The sequence below is a fragment of the Rattus norvegicus genome, chromosome 16 (genome assembly GCF_036323735.1).
Source record: "Rattus norvegicus strain BN/NHsdMcwi chromosome 16, GRCr8, whole genome shotgun sequence".
In the NCBI taxonomy this organism is placed as follows: Eukaryota; Metazoa; Chordata; class Mammalia; order Rodentia; family Muridae; genus Rattus; species Rattus norvegicus.
The window spans coordinates 39014616-39035628 of NC_086034.1; the positions used below are offsets into that span (position 1 = coordinate 39014616).

The 21013-nt window shown below is 38.2% G+C and overlaps 1 protein-coding gene across 1 annotated transcript in view; it reads right to left on the reverse strand.

Annotated features, from left to right (window-relative positions):
- The window catches only part of Hpgd (15-hydroxyprostaglandin dehydrogenase), a 37956-nt gene extending 17740 nt beyond the window's left edge, over positions 1 to 20216 (reverse strand). Inside the window, exons 1-3 of the mRNA NM_024390.3 lie at positions 20105 to 20216; positions 19754 to 19877; positions 15750 to 15856 (exon numbers count right to left, since the gene is read on the reverse strand). Of these exons, the coding sequence (NP_077366.2) occupies positions 15750 to 15856; positions 19754 to 19877; positions 20105 to 20197 (324 nt within the window). The 5' untranslated portion in view covers positions 20198 to 20216. The remainder of the gene's footprint in view (positions 1 to 15749; positions 15857 to 19753; positions 19878 to 20104) is intronic.
- Positions 20217 to 21013: the final 797 nt, after the last annotated feature.

Below are 21013 nucleotides of genomic sequence, written 5' to 3' on the forward strand. Positions count from 1 at the left end.
TTATTAATTCATTAGTTTAATCTTAATAAATTTAATGGATATTAAATATATCTATACTTTAAATATTTAAAGACAAGATAGATGATGTATCTGTGGCATTTATTTCATTTATTTTCTTCTTATATACCTCTATGTAACTTAGACAATATTCCAACTCTCCTTCAAACATATGACTTTTGCTTATATTCATCTAGTTTTCTTATACAGTGCTGGACCACCTGCCCAGGCATAGCATTGCTCACAGTAGGGTGGGCCTGTCTACTAATTAATTGGAAAAAAACCCACAGATATATCCACATATCTGCTCTGATCAAGGCAGTTCCTCAGATGAGTCTTTCCTTTCAAAGGACTCTAGGCTTAGTTAAATTAATTGTTAAAGTTAACCGGCCAAAACTTGATGTACATTTTAAGGCATTTGATCTGCACAATACAGTAATTCAATGCTAGCAATAGTGATTAAAAATTATGGCCTCTTTTTCACTGTTATTGTAATATATTGTTTTCCTTTTATTGAAATCAATTTTCTTCTCACACAATGTATCCTGCTTACAATTTTCTCCTCCCTCTATTTCCTCACCACCTCCTCTTCTATCAAGATTCACTCCCTTTCTGTCTCTCATTAGAAAACAGGATTCTAAGGGAATATAACATAATATAATTAATATAATATAATGATAAAAGAACAACTACTATATCAAAACAGGATGAAAGAAACAGAAGAGAAAAGCCCAAGAAAAGACACAAAAAACAGATATGGACTCAGAGACCCACTTATTTATATACTCAGGAATCACATAAAAACCACTAAACTGGAAGCTATAATATATGCTGAAAAACCTGTAGGATAAAAAGAGAGACAAATGTGTACACATACACACAGAGAGAGAGAAAGAGAGAGAGAGAGAGAGAGAGAGAGAGAGAGAGAGAGAGAGAGAGAGAGAATATAGTACATGGCACGTGTATATACTATAAATTATAAAATAAAATTAAAATTAAGATATAATGTAAAAAATAAAATTTAAAAAATTCCTGACAAGGCACTATGAGACAAGGAACCTCCAAAAATGTCATTGAGTTTGTTTTCTGTGGTCCTATCTACTTCTGGGCATGCAGCCCACCCATCATCAGTTTCTTTAGGGAGAGTGCCTTGGTGAAGACTAAATTGTCCTTTGTGAGCATATACATTCTTATCAGCAGAGTACAAGGGCTCCCTGTTCCCTACATCCTTGTAAACATTATTTTATTGGGTTTCTTTTTGACAGTCATTCTGACTGTGGTGACATGATGGAGTCTTAGTGTAGTTTTTATTCACATTTTCCTGGTGTTTAAGAGTGCTGAATGTTTGTTTTCTGTTTGAGAGTCATATTTGAATTTCATCTTTTAAGGATTGTTGGTTCACTTCATTATTTTTGTATTTTACTTGTGGGTTTTTCTCTTTGAGTCCTTCATATACTCTGGTTACTAATCTTCCATTAGATCAGTGGTTCTCCACCTTCCTAATGCTGAGACACTTTAATGCAGTTCCTCATGTTGTAATGTCCCTCAATCATAAAATTATTTTTGTTGCTACTTCATAACTGTAATTTTGCTACTGTGGTAATTCTTAATTCAAATATCTGATGTGCAGGGTATCTGATATGTGGCAATTGTGAGAGGATCGTTTGACTCACAACAGGGACCATGACTCACATGTTGAGAACCACTGCATTGGATGAATAATTAGGAAAACATTTTTTTTTTCAGTTCTGTAGGCTGTCTCTTCACTTGGTTGTTTACTTTCCTGTGAAACGTTTGGTTTTTACAAATTCTACTTGTCAATCATTACTCTTATTTTTGAAGGCTTGGAGTCCTTTTTCAGAGAGTTCTTGTGTATGTGTGTATCTCAAAGTATTTATTCAGTTGTTTTCCTTTAACAGCTTTAGAGTTTTAGGTCTTAATAAGGTCTGGGATACATTTTGCATTGGTTTTTGTACAGGGTGAAAAGCAGAGATCTAATTTTACTCTTCTAAATGTATACACCCAGTTTTCTGAACATAACTTGGTGAAGAGGCTTTTTTCTCCAGTGTATGTCTTTAGCATGCCTGTAAGAACTCAGACAGTTTCAGCTATGAGGGTATAAATATGACTTCTCCTATTCCATTCCATTCCATTCCATTCCATTCCATTCCATTCATCTACATACCTGTTCTGATTTAGGTTCATTCTGTTCTGTTACCATAACTCCATAGTGTAACTTGAAATCAAATAATGTGATACCTCAACCATCATTCTCAGGACTGGGATGCCTGTGCAGGGTCTTGTGTTCACTACGTAACCCAAGCTTACTTTGAACTCAAGGCAGAAGAATAGGACCTCCCTAGAACTAATGTAGACACTGACTGCTATAATTCAGTCTGGTAAATTCCATTCTCCCTTATAGTGTTCTGTTTGAGAACAAGCCCAGTTCTGTCTAAGTGAGACCCAAGGTTGAAAAGTTGGAGGTAGAAGTAAAGAATAGGATCTGGTGCCATTTTTGTTGTTGTTCTTAAGAAAGATATAAAGAAATGGCTACATTATCCCCTTGACATTGCTAATAAGTGTTCAGACACTGTAAGCACAGACATGCTAACATCATGTGTAAAACAATATGAAACAAGACAGGTTGGTACGGTAAAAGAAGACTGGATTGTACTGACAGCAGTGATTTTCAGTATCAGATAATCCTATGGCCTTCAGAGTGAGGAAATAACATGACTCTTTTCTAGTTCTAGTTTGAGTGAAGATTTTCTGCCATGTGGACATGGTCTCTAGACGCATCTAATACTTTATGTCCTTCCACGCTGAAAAGGAGTCATTCTCGTAGTCTAATATTTTTCTACCCACATCCTGCAGTGGAAATGCTTTCCACATACATTCTGACTTGAAAAAAGAGTTTTACTACTATAAGAAATAACTTGAGGGAAGATTGATGATACTTTTCCTCTCCCTTTCTCTTTCAGGTCATGCCCTTAAAACATGAAAACTCACTTTTGATACCTTAATTGTTGCTTTATTTATATAGCAACGGATAGGGAAAGGTCAATAGTCTGAGACTGAGAGTCCAGGTTAGTGTGTGCCTTTTCATTTTAAAGCATCCTTTCACAGCAAGTGCCCAGGGACACGCCCCTTTCCTAATAGTACTTTTATGACACAGTTGAAAATTCAGTTCACTTAAGGTATTTTCTAGTGAAGTTTGAGAATGATTAAATTGTCACAGTTCCAATTTAAAGGAAAAAGAAAACTGCTATTGGATTACATAAGAAGGAAAGTCTTTTAAAACCTCTTTATTTTATTTTATTTTATTTTATTTTATATGTATGACTGTCTGTCGACAAGTATATGTGCACTACGCAGGTGGCTGGTCCCTCTGAAGGTAGCATCATATCCCTGGATCTGGAGTTATATAGGATTGTGAGCCTCTATTTGGTGCTGGGGAACAATCCCATATCCTCTGTAAGAGCACTCCAATTCTCTTAACTGTTGAGCCATCTCTCTGGCTGCTTAGTTTTAAAATTTTACAAAGAAAGATTCATTTCCATATTTTCTAGGTGGGTAGAATATTTTCCTCAACCATGTAATTTTAAGAACTGAATAATTTTTTAAGCAAAAGTGTTGTTGGAAGAAACATTAAGTGATATTTAATGTTTGGGTTATACATAAATGGTATTTCGCTTAAGTATTGTAACAATATTTTCCTAGTTCCAGATTACAAACACACACATGCGTGCGCGTGCGCGCGCGCGCACAGACACACACACACACACACACACACACACACACAATGAAAATTTAGAAAGATCATAGAGTAAAATATTTCTTGTTAGTATTTCTTAGATTTGAGCAATACTTTCTGTTTTGTATTGGACCATTGAATCAAATATGTAGATTAAATTATACATGTCTACATTGAATGGAATATAAGTTAGGTTTGTAGTATTATTTAAAGTACATTTTGAATATGGTTAAAATTCTGTTTTTGACTCCAAGAAAAACATTTTCTTTAAATAGAGAAAAGAGAAATTCTTTAATTGTTGACAAAATGATAATGTTCATTCAATACTTTTGGTTGTGAAGAGACAATTTTTATGTATAATCTAAAATTGTAATCATAACCTATTCCAAGTATTAGAAGTTTTTCCTAACTTCAGTATTCTTTAACTTAAACTGTGATTTTCAATTGCCTTTTACTGGGAATAATTCTCTAACAAAGGAAAATTGACAGGTGGCAATATCCTAATTGTGTACTTCCTTTCTCACTAGCCATTGCATATTTCTACAGCACACATACATGATACACATATATGAACATTCAGAAATACAATTTTTTTCACTACTAAAATTCCTAATGTGTCATTTATCTCATTTTCATTCACTCTGAGGTAGTTCATAGTTTATGGATTTTATGCTACAATGTAATGAGAATATTCTGGGCTGAATCACACAACTTTGCTTTTTAGGGCCCATGTGTTTTCTCTAGGCTAGTTCCCAAAGAATATTAATAGAGACAATTGTTTTTCTGAAATCCCCTTTACTGTTTAATTTTTCATGTCTAACTTTTTTGATTTAATCTTTCCTGGTCTCAGTGCTAAACACTGTCTTCTGCTTTGCTACAGATATTTATAATTTATCAAACTCTTTCCAGTATACTTCAACACAACTCTCATTGTTATAGAGTATCAATGGGAGCAAATAGTTACTTGTTTCATTTGTCTGGAGTCAACAAAAGGAAACACATTAAGGACAATGCTTCTTTAGGTCAACTAAAGAGAGATGATGAGTAATTAGCCCTTTAATAAAACTATTTTTGCCTCCCCTAAAGTTCCATCCAAGTGCAGCCCCTAGAAGCCACCATAAGTTTCTTCTGGGTCTACCCATGTCTCTGAATCCTGACTCAGAAAGAAGTAACTTTTCCTTTTTTTCTCTTCCACCTTTCTATTTTGGGTGTTGGCTAAAGTCTAGTCTGCTTTGTCTGATTCTTTGAGATTTTCACTCTTTAATGATACTCTTCCCATCATTTGTCTGGTGTCTGCCATATAGCTGACCTCCACCTGGACTTCACTCAAACAGCATGGCATTTTTCTATTTGTTAAGTTCTCATTGATGGATCCATAATAAACTTATATCTAAAGGTTTTTAAGCAACAAAATTTCTACCTATCCTCTCAATTCATTTCCTTATTAGAAGCATGATTGTGGCAGAGGAATCCACTTTGAATGAAGAAGAGACAGTGTACAAATATGTATTCTGTCACTTAGATGGAAATATGCTTTATTGAATGTCTATGTCATAACACTGGGCTGTATTCACAAAGACTGTGATCCATTTAAGCTTAACTGTCCTTAGAGGCAAGGGGTTTAACTTCTTTCACCAACAGTAAATTCAAGGTCAGATATGTAAATCAAGAGTTCATGAGTTGTTAGATGTAAGACTAAACTTAAGTTTTGACTAATTCCAAATGTGCACCTACCCTCCTGGGGGAGTAGAAACTAGTATTTCTGGAAAGAAAATCACAATAGCTTTCTATTTTGTTTTTTTTTTATTTAAATATACTAAAAGCTTCAGTATATGTTAATTAAACATCTAAATTAGATTGTATTTCTCATCTGCAGGGAGGTGAATAGTTTATGTTTACTAAAGCTTGAAAATGTTAAAAGAATCACATTATAGAATGGCTCTACCAAGAGTCAAGGTTATGACAGATTTGATCAATAGATTGATCTATTTCTAGAATGAGCTTTTGTGCTTCTGAACATACTCACTCTATCTAGAACCTTTCTGGTGTATTCTTGGGCGTAGGGGGTGTTGTAAATGACACAGCTAAATGACAGTATAGAGAAGCTCAAAAATGACTTGTAAAACAATAGACTGGAAAATGTTTGAGTGTGTTGCTTGTATGTGAAAGCCAATGAGATTAGCAGAGTGAGGAATGAGAAGGGTGTAATCTTGGCAAGTAATGGGAAGTGCAAGAACACATGGGACAGTTTGGTGGATCACCAAAGAGTGTACTAAAACACAGAGATGTACACGAAACTGTTACACAGTAATTCTTAAAGTATTCCTTGAACTTCTATTCTATAAGAACACACAAAAAATAATTTTCTGCCTCCAATGAACTTAATTTGAGCTAGTGTTAATAATACATCTAAAAACAATTCTAATAGTATTATCTACTACAGAGTTCTGGGAAAATGGTAGAAATGAAATATGCTGTATGATATTTCTTAGGAGGATGCATTGGAGTAGAGGTACGCAACAATGATATAATGTCTGCTCAGTATATATGAACACTGAACTCAGTCCTTAGTCGGAGTTGGGGGGGAAGGAAATGATGATGTAGGAAAAGAAGGAGGAAGGGGAGGAAAACCTAGGTGATGAAGTTCTTTACCTCAGAGGGTCCTCTCTAATATGGGAGCTAATGGGGGAAGCATTCAGAAGGGAGAAATTTCCTAAGACCAAGGCAAAGAAAATGTATCTAGAGCAGATTTTTTTTTGAGAATGTGAATCATAAATAAATATTTACACTTACACTAGCAGTGATAATCAAGTCGGAGAAAAAGGGGTTGGTCAGGGTGTTTGCTGTCTTGTGAGTGCAAGTACAAGAGAAGTAACATATTTTAAAGTTCTGTGTGAGTTTGCAAAGGTCACAGCAACAATACCTGGAGCTAAGAAGATAGATTATGCCAGCAGGGCCAATGAACAGTTCAGGATGGCTGAATTTCAATGTGGTAGAGTACAGAAGAGTTAGCTGTATAGTAAGGGGCTTAATAAAAATGCCTGAGTCTTCCTGAATTTCCTATTTACAGCTTAAAACATTTTTTAAAAAAAAAAGACACAGACCCGCGGATCCCGGCCTGCAGCAGCTCTCTGCTCCCAGACCCGGTGAGAGAGAGACCCAACCGCCTGGTCAGGTGGGCACTCCTGAGGCTGCAGAGCGGAAGAGACCACCAACACTGCTCACCCCTGCCCACATCCCTGGCCCAAGAGGAAACTGTATAAGGCCTCTGGGCTCCCGTGGGGGAGGGCCCAGGAGCGGCAGGACACCAGCCTGAGACAACACCGGAACCTGAAAGAAACAGACCAGATAAACAGTTCTCTGCACCCAAATCCCGTGGGAGGGAGAGCTAAACCTTCAGAGAGGCAGACAAGCCTGGGAAACCAGAAGAGACTGCTCCCTGCACACACATCTCAGACGCCAGAGGAAAAAGCCAAAGACCATCTGGAACCCTGGTGCACTGAAGCTCCCTGAAGGGGCAGCACAGGTCTTCCTGGTTGCTGCCTCTGCAGAGAGCCCCTGGGCAGCACCCCACGAGCGAACCTGAGCCTCGGGACCACAGGTAAGACCAAATTTTCTGCTGCAAGAAAGCTGCCCGGTGAACTCAAGACACAGGCCCACAGGAACAGCTGAAGACCTGTAGAGAGGAAAAACTACAGGCCCGAAAGCAGAACACACTGTCCCCCATAACTGACTGAAAGAGAGGAAAACAGGTCTACAGCACTCCTGACACACAGGCGTATAGGACAGTCTAGCCACTGTCAGAAATAGCAGAACAAAGTAACACTAGAGATAATCTGATAGCAAGAGGCAAGCGCAGGAACCCAAGCAACAGAAACCAAGACTACATGCCATCATCAGAGCCCAATTCTCCCACCAAAACAAACATGGAATATCCAAACACACCAGAAAAGCAAGATCTAGTTTCAAAATCATATTTGATCATGATGCTGGAGGACTTCAAGAAAGACATGAACACACTTAGGGAAACACAGGAAAACATTAATAAACAAGTAGAAGCCTACAGAGAGGAATCACAAAAACCCCTGAAAGAATTCCAGGAAAACACAATCAAACAGTTGAAGGAATTAAAAATGGAAATAGAAGCAATCAAGAAAGAACACATGGAAACAACCCTGGATATAGAAAACCAAAAGAAGAGACAAGGAGCTGTAGATACAAGCTTCACCAACAGAATACAAGAGATGGAAGAGAGAATCTCAGGAGCAGAAGATTCCATAGAAATCATTGACTCAACTGTCAAAGATAATGTAAAGCAGAAAAAGCTACTGGTCCAAAACATACAGGAAATCCAGGACTCAATGAGAAGATCAAACCTAAGGATAATAGGTATAGAAGAGAGTGAAGACTCCCAGCTCAAAGGACCAGTAAATATCTTCAACAAAATCATAGAAGAAAACTTCCCTAACCTAAAAAAAGAGATACCCATAGACATACAAGAAGCCTACAGAACTCCAAATAGATTGGACCAGAAAAGAAACACCTCCCGTCACATAATTGTCAAAACACCAAACGCACAAAATAAAGAAAGAATATTAAAAGCAGTAAGGGAAAAAGGTCAAGTAACATATAAAGGGAGACCTATCAGAATCACACCAGACTTCTCGCCAGAAACTATGAAGGCCAGAAGATCCTGGACTGATGTCATACAGACCCTAAGAGAACACAAATGCCAGCCCAGGTTACTGTATCCAGCAAAACTCTCAATTAACATTGATGGAGAAACCAAGATATTCCATGACAAAACCAAATTTACACAATATCTTTCTACAAATCCAGCACTACAAAGGATAATAAATGGTAAAGTCCAACATAAGGAGGCAAGCTATACCCTAGAAGAAGCAAGAAACTAATCGTCTTGGCAACAAAACAAAGAGAATGAAAGCACACAAACATAACCTCACATCCAAATATGAATATAAAGGGAAACAATAATCACTATTCCTTAATATCTCTCAATATCAATGGCCTCAACTCCCCAATAAAAAGACATAGATTAACAAACTGGATACGCAACGAGGACCCTGAATTCTGCTGCCTACAGGAAACACACCTCAGAGACAAAGACAGACACTACCTCAGAGTGAAAGGCTGGAAAACAACTTTCCAAGCAAATGGTCAGAAGAAGCAAGCTGGAGTAGCCATTCTAATATCAAATAAAATCAATTTCCAACTAAAAGTCATCAAAAAAGATAAGGAAGGACACTTCATATTCATCAAAGGAAAAATCCACCAAGATGAACTCTCAATCCTAAATATCTATGCCCCAAATACAAGGGCACCTACATACGTAAAAGAAACCTTACTAAAGCTCAAAACACACATTGCACCTCACACAATAATAGTGGGAGATTTCAACACCCCACTCTCATCAATGGACAGATCATGGAAACAGAAATTAAACAGTGATGTCGACAGACTAAGAGAAGTCATGAGCCAAATGGACTTAACGGATATTTATAGAACATTCTATCCTAAAGCAAAAGGATATACCTTCTTCTCAGCTCCTCATGGTACTTTCTCCAAAATTGACCATATAATTGGTCAAAAAACGGGCCTCAACAGGTACAGAAAGATAGAAATAATCCCATGCGTGCTATCGGACCACCACGGCCTAAAACTGGTCTTCAATAACAATAAGGGAAGAATGCCCACATATACGTGGAAATTGAACAATGCTCTACTCAATGATAACCTGGTCAAGGAAGAAATAAAGAAAGAAATTACAAACTTTTTAGAATTTAATGAAAATGAAGATACAACATACTCAAACTTATGGGACACAATGAAAGCTGTGCTAAGAGGAAAACTCATAGCGCTGAGTGCCTGCAGAAAGAAACAGGAAAGAGCATATGTCAGCAGCTTGACAGCACACCTAAAAGCTCTAGAACAAAAAGAAGCAAATACACCCAGGAGGAGTAGAAGGGAGGAAATAATCAAACTCAGAGCTGAAATCAACCAAGTAGAAACAAATAGGACCATAGAAAGAATCAACAGAACCAAAAGTTGGTTCTTTGAGAAAATCAACAAGATAGATAAACCCTTAGCCAGACTAACGAGAGGACACAGAGAGTGCGTCCAAATTAACAAAATCAGAAATGAAAAGGGAGACATAACTACAGATTCAGAGGAAATTCAAAAAATCATCAGATCTTACTATAAAAACCTATGTTCAACAAAATTTGAAAATCTTCAGGAAATGGACAATTTCCTAGACAGATACCAGGTATCGAAGTTAAATCAGGAACAGATAAACCAGTTAAACAACCCCATAACTCCTAAGGAAATAGAAGCAGTCATTAAAGGTCTTCCAACCAAAAAGAGCACAGGTCCAGACGGGTTTAGTGCAGAATTCTATCAAACCTTCATAGAAGACCTCATACCAATATTATCCAAACTATTCCACAAAATTGAAACAGACGGAGCCCTACCGAATTCCTTCTACGAAGCCACAATTACTCTTATACCTAACCACACAAAGACACAACAAAGAAAGAGAACTTCAGACCAATTTCCCTTATGAATGTCGACGCAAAAATACTCAATAAAATTCTGGCAAACCGAATCCAAGAGCACATCAAAACAATCATCCACCATGATCAAGTTGGCTTCATCCCAGGCATGCAGGGATGGTTTAATATACGGAAAACCATCAACGTGATCCATTATATAAACAAACTGAAAGAACAGAACCACATGATCATTTCATTAGATGCTGAGAAAGCATTTGACAAAATTCAACACCCCTTCATGATAAAAGTCCTGGAAAGAATAGGAATTCAAGGCCCATACCTAAACATAGTAAAAGCCATATACAGCAAACCAGTTGCTAACATTAAACTAAATGGAGAGCAACTTGAAGCAATCCCACTAAAATCAGGGACTAGACAAGGCTGCCCACTCTCTCCCTACTTATTCAATATAGTTCTTGAAGTTCTAGCCAGAGCAATCAGACAACAAAAGGAGATCAAAGGGATTCAGATCGGAAAAGAAGAGGTCAAAATATCACTATTTGCAGATGACATGATAGTATATTTAAGTGATCCCAAAAGTTCCACCAGAGAACTACTAAAGCTGATAAACAACTTCAGCAAAGTGGCTGGGTATAAAATTAACTCAAATAAATCAGTTGCCTTCCTCTATACAAAAGAGAAACAAGCCGAGAAAGAAATTAGGGAAACGACACCCTTCATAATAGACCCAAATAATATAAAGTACCTCGGTGTGACTTTAACCAAGCAAGTAAAAGATCTGTACAATAAGAACTTCAAGACACTGAGGAAAGAAATTGAAGAAGACCTCAGAAGATGGAAAGATCTCCCATGCTCATGGATTGGCAGGATTAATATAGTAAAAATGGCCATTTTACCAAAAGCAATCTACAGATTCAATGCAATCCCCATCAAAATACCAATCCAATTCTTCAAAGAGTTAGACAAAACAATTTGCAAATTCATCTGGAATAACAAAAAACCCAGGATAGCTAAAGCTATCCTCAACAATAAAAGGACTTCAGGGGGAATCACTATCCCTGAACTCAAGCAGTATTACAGAGCAATAGTGATAAAAACTGCATGGTATTGGTACAGAGACAGACAGATAGACCAATGGAATAGAATTGAAGACCCAGAAATGAACCCACACACCTATGGTCACTTGATTTTTGACAAAGGAGCCAAAACCATCCAATGGAAAAAAGATAGCATTTTCAGCAAATGGTGCTGGTTCAACTGGAGGGCAACATGTAGAAGAATGCAGATCGATCCATGCTTATCACCCTGTACAAAGCTTAAGTCCAAGTGGATCAAGGACCTCCACATCAAACCAGACACACTCAAACTAATAGAAGAAAAACTAGGGAAGCATCTGGAACACATGGGCACTGGAAAAAATTTCCTGAACAAAACACCAATGGCTTATGCTCTAAGATCAAGAATCGACAAATGGGATCTCATAAAACTGCAAAGCTTCTGTAAGGCAAAGGACACTGTGGTTAGGACAAAATGGCAACCAACAGATTGGGAAAAGATCTTTACCAATCCTACAACAGATAGAGGCCTTATATCCAAAATATACAAAGATCTCAAGAAGTTAGACCGCAGGGAAACAAATAACCCTATTAAAAAATGGGGTTCAGAGCTAAACAAAGAATTCACAGCTGAGGAATGCCGAATGGCTGAGAAACACCTAAAGAAATGTTCAACATCTTTAGTCATAAGGGAAATGCAAATCAAAACAACCCTGAGATTTCACCTCACACCAGTGCGATTGGCTAAGATCAAAAACTCAGGTGACAGCAGATGCTGGCGAGGATGTGGAGAAAGAGGAACACTCCTCCATTGTTGGTGGGATTGCAGACTGGTAAAACCATTCTGGAAATCAGTCTGGAGGTTCCTCAGAAAATTGGACATTGAACTGCCTGAGGATCCAGCTATACCTCTCTTGGGCATATACCCAAAAGATGCCTCAACATATACAAGAGACACGTGCTCCACTATGTTCATCGCAGCCTTATTTATAATAGCCAGAAGCTGGAAAGAACCCAGATGCCCTTCAACAGAGGAATGGATACAGAAAATGTGGTACATCTACACAATGGAATATTACTCAGCTATCAAAAACAACGAGTTTATGAAATTCGTAGGCAAATGGTTGGAACTGGAAAATATCATCCTGAGTGAGCTAACCCAATCACAGAAAGACATACATGGTATGCACTCATTGATAAGTGGCTATTAGCCCAAATGCTTGAATTACCCTAGATCCCTAGAACAAACGAATCTCAAGACGGATGATCAAAATGTGAATGCTTCACTCCTTCTTTAAATGAGGAAAAAGAATACCCTTGGCAGGGAAGGGAGAGGCAAAGATTAAAACAGAGACTGAAGGAACACCCATTCAGAGCCTGCCCCACATTTGGCCCATACATATACAGCCACCCTATTAGACAAGATGGATGAAGCAAAGAAGTGCAGACCGACAGGAGCCAGATGTAGATCGCTCCTGAGAGACACAGCCAGAATACAGCAAATACAGAGGCGAATACCAGCAGCAAACCACTGAACTGAGAATAGAACCCCCGTTGAAGGAATCAGAGAAAGAACTGGAAGAGCTTGAAGGGGCTCGAGACCCCAAAAGTACAACAATGCCAAGCAACCAGAGCTTCCAGGGACTAAGCCACTACCTAAAGACTATACATGGACTGACCCTGGACTCTGACCCCATAGGTAGCAATGAATATCCTAGTAAGAGCACCAGTGGAAGGGGAAGCCCTGGGTCCTGCTAAGACTGAACCCCCAATGAACTAGTCTATGGGGGGAGGGCGGCAATGGGGGGAGGGTTGGGAGGGGAACACCCATAAGGAAGGGGAGGGGGGAGGGGGATGTTTGCCCGGAAACCGGGAAAGGGAATAACACTCGAAATGTATATAAGAAATACTCAAGTTAATAAAAAAAAAAAAAAAAAAAGACACAGCTCCGTTTAAAGCAAATATGCTCCTCTTCGATGAATTATCCAAAACCTGGCACTTTGCGACAATAGCTTTGTTATTTCATGTTTTTTATATTAAGTCTTGTCATTGTGTATTGTTTCTCACTGTTGTTTTTTCAGATAAAGGACACAATAACTGTTCATTAGAAATGCACTGAAGATAAGATGCCCATTCTAAAGTGATAATAATATTCATAGCATTTATGATAAGATTATTAAAGACATCAGTGATGTTGAAAGAACATATCTGGTGTATTGTTTGTGTTTTCTTATGAGGATATACAGAAAAAAAAGTCCTTGAGTTTAGTTGTGAATGGAAACTGGCACATGTTTATAAGAAGATACTCTTAAAATTTTCCAGCTTTCACGTCTTTGTATACTCAAAACTTCTGTTTTATCAAGTAGCAAATGAAGTATATTTTTAAGTAAGTTTTTAACAGAATAAAAATTTACAGATATCCAATTAATTTACAAAAGGAATAGAAAACTAGTAGAAACACTTATTAATTATAAATGCATAAATAAATGTAAGTGGCTTAAATTTACAAACACTAAAAGAAATATTGTTCCTGGACATAGTTTAATAAACTAATATCTCACAGTATAATATCAAGAGAAGACATTTACCTTGAAAGGTTATTTACATTCTCAAAAGGAAATATGGAAAAGGAGACTTACGTAAATAAAAATCAAAAGAAAATAGCACAGAACTAATTTTAAATCTGAAAATAAAAGTTTAATCATCACTCTTCTAGACAGAAATATATATGATCAAGGTATAACGTAAGGCCAAAGTATAATTGACACAAACTTGAACAGAACCATAAATTTATAACTCTTAAGAGCAGAAGCAGAAATATTAAATTTGTGTTTTCAAGAAAAAAATCCCAATTGTATATTGAATGTGAATATTACAAGATAAAGTAAGATTTTGAAAGAGAGTAGTATTTTTCTTGATCATAAAATATTTTTTATTTTTACTTTTTTTTTGCCTGGAGCAGAAGGAAATCATATTGATTTTTTGTTGTTTTATTGATTTTGAGTATTTGCTTGCTTCAAGAAAGGGAAGCATACACATGCCCTCAGGCTGCAGAAGAGTAGGAGGGTTTTGGGTTGCTTGGAACTGGAGTCACAGGCAGTTGTAAGCTGCCACTGTGTTCTGGAACTGAATTTGTGTCCTCCGGGAGAACAGCACATACTCTTAAGTGCTGAGCCATTTCTCCAACTCCATCTAGTTCCTGTTTTTAAGTTTGTTATCTCCGAGAAGACACTCATGAAGTAGTACTCTATATTCTCACACATGAAGTGGCCATGTTGTACTTGACAGCTGGCTGCTTTGGAAATTTGTAAAAATAACTTGAGCCAGGCAAGGGTAAAATACATCTGACATTTTGTTTTAACTACACACTTCTTATGTTTTATGTTTTGTTTTTTATTTTTTTTTATTTTGTTTTTATTTTTTTTGCAGTGCTGGAGAAAGGTTTAAGTTTAATAGCTTTATGTTGAGGGTATTCATAAAATGTTATAATCAACCCATTTGTGCTACATTGTTTGAATTGTAAACGTCATCTTAAAATTATACTTATACTTTACTTCAGAGCTAACTCATCTTCAAATGTTGTGGAAATCACACACAGACACACAGACACAGACACAGGCACAGGCACAGGCACAGACACAGGCACAGACACAGACACAGACACAGACACAGAGAGGAAGGGAAGAAGGCTGGGAAGGGAAGGAGGAGAGGGAGGGAGGAAAGAAGGGAGAGAGAAAGGGCAGGGTAGAGGGAGAAAGGATGAATTTCAGTCTTACTAACTATGAAGTTCAGTTGTCTCTTTAACATTGTTTTATGATCTATTTCCCAAAATTCGAGACTTGTTTTTTAAATAAGTAAGTTGAGTCAGAGTTTAGCAATCTTGACTTAAGGACCAGACAGTGAATACTTCTAGTGTTGCAAACCATAAGGTTTTTGTTACAACATTAAATTCTGCCATTATTACAAAAAGCCAGGCACAGAAATACGTAACAATGACTGTAGGGTTGTGTTCTAATAAAACTTTATAGACACTGAAATGGCAGTTTCCCTTATTTTTGTTTTTCTTGTTATTAATTGTTCAGTCACTTAAAATGGTAAAAGTAATTTTTTGCTTAAAGGTTATATGAAAACCAGTGGCAGGTCATTTGCGCCTACAGATTGAGAATGCAATGAACTGTGGTTTTTCCTTATCTCTATTAAATACTTTAAGAGAGATTTTCATAATCACAAACATCAAATATCTTCATATTCACATATTCATATTCATGTCTACTTTCTACTTTTCTGTAACTTCTACTTTTCCTTGTCGAAGGTTATTATTGTTGTTCTATGACTATCATAATAACCTTTTATGTGAAAAGAAGTGATGCTAAATACTTTTAGACAATAAACGAGCCTAATATAGCTTACCAAGTTAATTTGTAGAGTCTGTTCCCAGTTTTTCTCATTGTTCACTCCTGCGTTGTTGACCAAAATATCCAATCTTCCAAAATGGTCTACAACTTTTCTAAAAGTATCTAACAAAAGAAAATGAGAGATTTTCATTTTCCATATATGCCTTGAAACCATTTCATGTGAGAGGAAATGAATTTTATTGGTTTTATTTTATGATTTTATTTGATTTTATTTTATTGTTGTACTAGAGCTCAAACTTAGGATTTCTAGGCAAGAGCTTTAGGACATCCCAGGCAAAGAGCTCTAGTAGTTAGCTGTACCCTGGTCATCCCTTAACTTTTATTTTGAATCAGGGACTCATTAAATTTCCTAGATTGTTCCTAAACTTGGAATCCTCATGCTTTAACCTCCCTAGCTGAAATTACAGGCTTGTACCACCAGGTTTGACTAGATTTTTAAAGTTTATTTGACCATACGGTAAGAATTAACCTCATAACATGGTTCTTAGTAAGTGATCTGTAGACAGTTTTGTTGCTTAGAGTTACCTGTGTGTTAGAAACATGATATGGTCACTGAATGCCTACTAAATCAGAAACTTACTTCAGCAGATCCTTAGATGATTTGAATGCACATAAGAGTTCTATAATTAATAAGTCGATGGGGTAAATACTAGAGAAGTGAGCATCCCAAACTAGGAACTATCTGTTTGGGCAGCAATTATCTTTCTCTTCCTAAGAAGTAATTGGAAGTCTTGGATATAGACTATACACTTTTTGTGTTTGTTTACAGTAAGGGTCAAATCCAGGGCCTTTCACATCTTACAAAGTGTTCTAGCACAAGAGCTATGCCTCAAACCCTTCAAATATCCCTTGTTAATTAGCTATATTTTTTCCCTTTTGAATGAATTTTCTTTTTTTTTTTTATTAACTTGAGTATTTCTTATATACATTTCGAGTGTTATTCCCTTTCCCGGTATCCGGGCAAACATCCCCCTCCCCCCTCCCCTTCCTTATGGGTGTTCCCCTCCCAACCCTCCCCCCATTGCCGCCTTCCCCCCAACAGTCTAGTTCACTGGGGGTTCAGTCTTAGCAGGACCCAGGGCTTCCCCTTCCACTGGTGCTCTTACTAGGATATTCATTGCTACCTATGAGGTCAGAGTCCAGGGTCAGTCCATGTATAGTCTTTAGGTAGTGGCTTAGTCCCTGGAAGCTCTGGTTGCTTGGCATTGTTGTACATATGGGGTCTCGAGCCCCTTCAAGCTCTTCCAGTTCTTTCTCTGATTCCTTCAACGGGGGTCCTATTCTCAGTTCAGTGGTTTGCTGCTGGCATTCGCCTCTGTATTTGCTGTATTCTGGCTGTGTCTCTCAGGAGCGATCTACATCCGGCTCCTGTCGGTCTGCACTTCTTTGCTTCATCCATCTTGTCTAATTGGGTGGCTGTATATGTATGGGCCACATGTGGGGCAGACTCTGAATGGGTGTTCCTTTAGTCTCTGTTTTAATCTTTGCCTCTCTCTTCCCTGCCAAGGGTATTCTTGTTCCCCTTTTAAAGAAGGAGTGAAGCATTCACATTTTGATCATCCGTCTTGAGTTTCATTTGTTCTAGGCATCTAGGGTAGTTCATAATTAGCTATATTTTATGTGCGAAGCATTAAACTAACTCAAGAACTCGTGCACTTAAATCCATTATGGCCCTATTTCAGGCATTTCTGGTGTCTACTAAGTAAAGGCTTTTTATTCAGTTGATTTCATTGTGTTAGTGCTGCTCTCACGTTTACTATGTTGTTCTTCTCTCCTATTGTCATTGCTACTTTACAGTAAGGCTTTGTATAAAACAGCATTCAATTGGGAAAATTTTTATTGGTTCCCAGACCTGAATCGCATTCACATCAGTATCTAGCCATATAACAAAGTCTTGAAAACCCCCTATAGCTAAAGTTGTCTTTACTTAACCTTGGGAAACTCGGACTGCTTAAAGCAGCCTCTTATAGACTTCTGTAGAGTACACAAGTTCCATGGGCATTTTTACTCTCTGTCTATTACGTCAAACTGTAGACAACTATGTTTATTCTTCCCTGTGGAAGGTATGTATTCTCAGACCTGCAAGGGAACACATGGGTTCTTTGAAATAGACAGACCAACTCAAATTTTATCTTGACTGAAATAAATTCATAGAGCTATTAACAACCATCAGGACTATTTGGGGAGACAATTACCATGAAAGATGATTGTTAATTTTAAAACCATTTCCTAAGTTCCTAAGTATTAAACTTGTTCCAGAAAAAGTCTAGGTTTCACTCTCATTCCTCTGCACGGATACCACAGTTTTATGGGAGATAAGTTACTGAATACATATATCTGATTTTCTTTAATTTTCTTCCTTTCTGGATGCCACTGCTTAGATTTTTAACCAGTCTCCTATGCCATCTGCTGTCTCATATCTCATTGAGATTTCTGCTCAAGTGATTTAAAAGCTTAGCTCCTTCTGCCATTTGCACGGTGTGATACTCTTTATAATTCATCTGAACGTTCTATGCTGTTTTGGTTTGGTGATTTGCACAGTAACATGTCTAGATGGGCTCTAGGAACCCTTTCCTCTCTGTGTTTTCATGAATCCAATGTATCTTAAACCGTTTGAGAAGTTGTGGGAAACCTTAAGTTCTGAAGTTTCAAGAATCCTTTCCTTTTATGTATGTAGGCCTCTAAACAAGGTATGATCATACCCTTATGATTGACAGATCTTCTGAACCATTTACTATGGGTTTGAGGTTCCTTCACAATCACTTATGTTTAGGGAATATATTCATAGCTGTGATACTCATTTTAAATACTGGCAAAATAACATGTTAAATACCATGTGTTAAGCCATGTAAGTTATCTATACTGGTTCCTATTCCAGCAGCATGAATGCTGGGACTGGACATGACTTTCACTGAACCTAAAGGATATGTTATCACTAAAACTTTCCTCTGGCAAAGAATATTCTTTTATGACTGCTCTTAAAGATCTGTTCTACTCATTCAGGCTATCTCTACTCTATCACAGATTAGCATTTTCAGATTTTAATGTTATTCTCTTTAATCCAGTTACCCTTACCTTTAGGTTCACTGTCTCTTAATGAAGCAATGCATTTTTATTCATAGGATATTCTAAGATATAAGAATCCTAAGATCTCAGTATCCCACTGATAGAAATTCCAGTGTGGGACTGGGGAGGTTTTCTGACTTCTGGATTAACAATTCACTTAGTTTCTTAGGACAATGCCTTATGAAGCACTTTTTTTTCTACTTTTTTCCCTGGGGAAATTATCCATAGGAAAATTCTTTGAGCCCTCTATATAGCCAGTGTGTATTGCTAATGACAATATTCTTCCTGATGTTTCACAAGCAGATGGATCTATTTTAAGAGATAGCAGAAAAACAGGAAAGTACTGGGAGAAAGCGATAGAGCCTTTTCTTCTTTAATTCTAACGTCACACAGTTATTATTTTAAGTGTCATCTTAGAGTAGAATCCCAGAGCAAAGATCTGGCTAAAAGCAATTGGTTTGCCTGGGACCATGACCTGGAACTTGGAGTTTGAAGTGTTTAAGAGAAAGGCATGCTGAATTTGATTGCCATTGGTTACTTCTTCCAGCTCTCTGCTAGCTGCTTGCCACAGTTCCTCAGTCTGTCCCCTCACTGGGTAATTAACTGTAGCGGCACTGTCTTCCAAATACACAAAAGACTTGATTACATTCTGTGCTGCCAAGCGGCTAAAACAAAAGGATTTCTTAGGCAGTCCTGTCTTCTTTTAGTTTTTATGGTCATTGGGTTGTAAGAAAAAAAGAAAAAAACAAAACAAAACAACAACAACAACAACAACAACAAAAACCCACAACAGTTCGAAAGTCATTGGAGTTAGAAAGCCACAGCTTTCCCTGGGAGCTCGAAGCTGGCTCTCAGCCTTCTACCTGGCAATCTTCAGGTTGCTGCTTGCTTAGGGTGTGTTCCGAGTCTATGGATTGATTCCCCATGTCTTACCTCTCAGTTGTTTTTGGTCAGCCACATCACACTGGATGAACAGTGTCTTCTGAGGTTCGAACTGCTCATCCAGGGCCGCTTTACATTTTACACCTGTCTCAAGATTCCAATCCACCAATGCTACCTACAAACAAGAAAAGAGGGAGCGGGTCTTGGATGAAGGAAACACCAGGAACCAAGCCGCAGGCACAGAAGCAAGGGATAAACAAGACGCTCACTTCTAAGACTTCAGAATGTGCTCAACGAAGTTCGGGTTCTCAGCTAGCAGCGTTGGAGGTCTGCTTGCGAGTCTGGGGCTCGGCACCCCAGGGTCTCCGGCGGCGTGAGGGTGGACAGGGAGAAAGTCCTTACCTTGGCACCATGGAGCAGCAGAGCCTCAGTGAAGGCTTTGCCTATGCCTTGAGCCGCGCCGGTCACCAGGGCCACTTTGCCGTTCACGTGCATGGCGGGTCGTGTCTCTGCGGGTGGTGGGTGAGCTCCGCTTCTGGGCGCCGCTGCAGCTTTTATGGCCCCCTCCGTGCGCGTGTGCAGCAGCCCTGGGAGCTCTCTAGCCAGTGGGCGGGGATGAAACTGTCAAACCAGCGCCTAGGAAACCGTCATTGTGTCACCTGCCCCTAAGCACCCGGGTTGGGTCGCCACGAGGTGATCTTTGCCTTCTAGGCTTTCAGCTGTTGTTGATTCCCCAGCAGGATTTGTTCTCAAGCCTCTGACTGCGTGAAGACGGTGAGCTAACAGAGGAAGAGCTGAAAGGAAGACAAACTTTCTAAAACAGTTTCTTGAACTACTCAAAGGCTAATCCTATAGGAGAGGAGAGGCTTGGAAACTTGGATTTCTCCTCACACCCTTAATAAATAGTAAACTACAAGCAAGCAAAGGAAGGAACAAAACCAAAGTTTTTAAGGATGTCACTCTGTGTGTGTGTGTGTGTGTGTGTGTGTGTGTGTGTATTAAGCTTTTTCACGACTTCTCATCTCATAAACGAATATTGTTATGGGATAGGGGTAAGCAAGGATAAGCCCTTTTATTTACTGATGTTTTGTACAAACATTGAGCATGAGTGTTTAATTTTGCTCTGACCCCAAAAACCTGACTCATATTCCAACGCCAGGGTTTTAAGAGTCTTCTTGGTGTTTCTGTTTCAGATCAGTGTCAATTGTGAGTTATCTTGAATTGTTCTTAGTCATGCCTTCCCTTAGTCTGTCAGTATCAGTGGTAGCTTTGCATATTGTGACTTTGATGGATGCTTACTTGCTGGACACA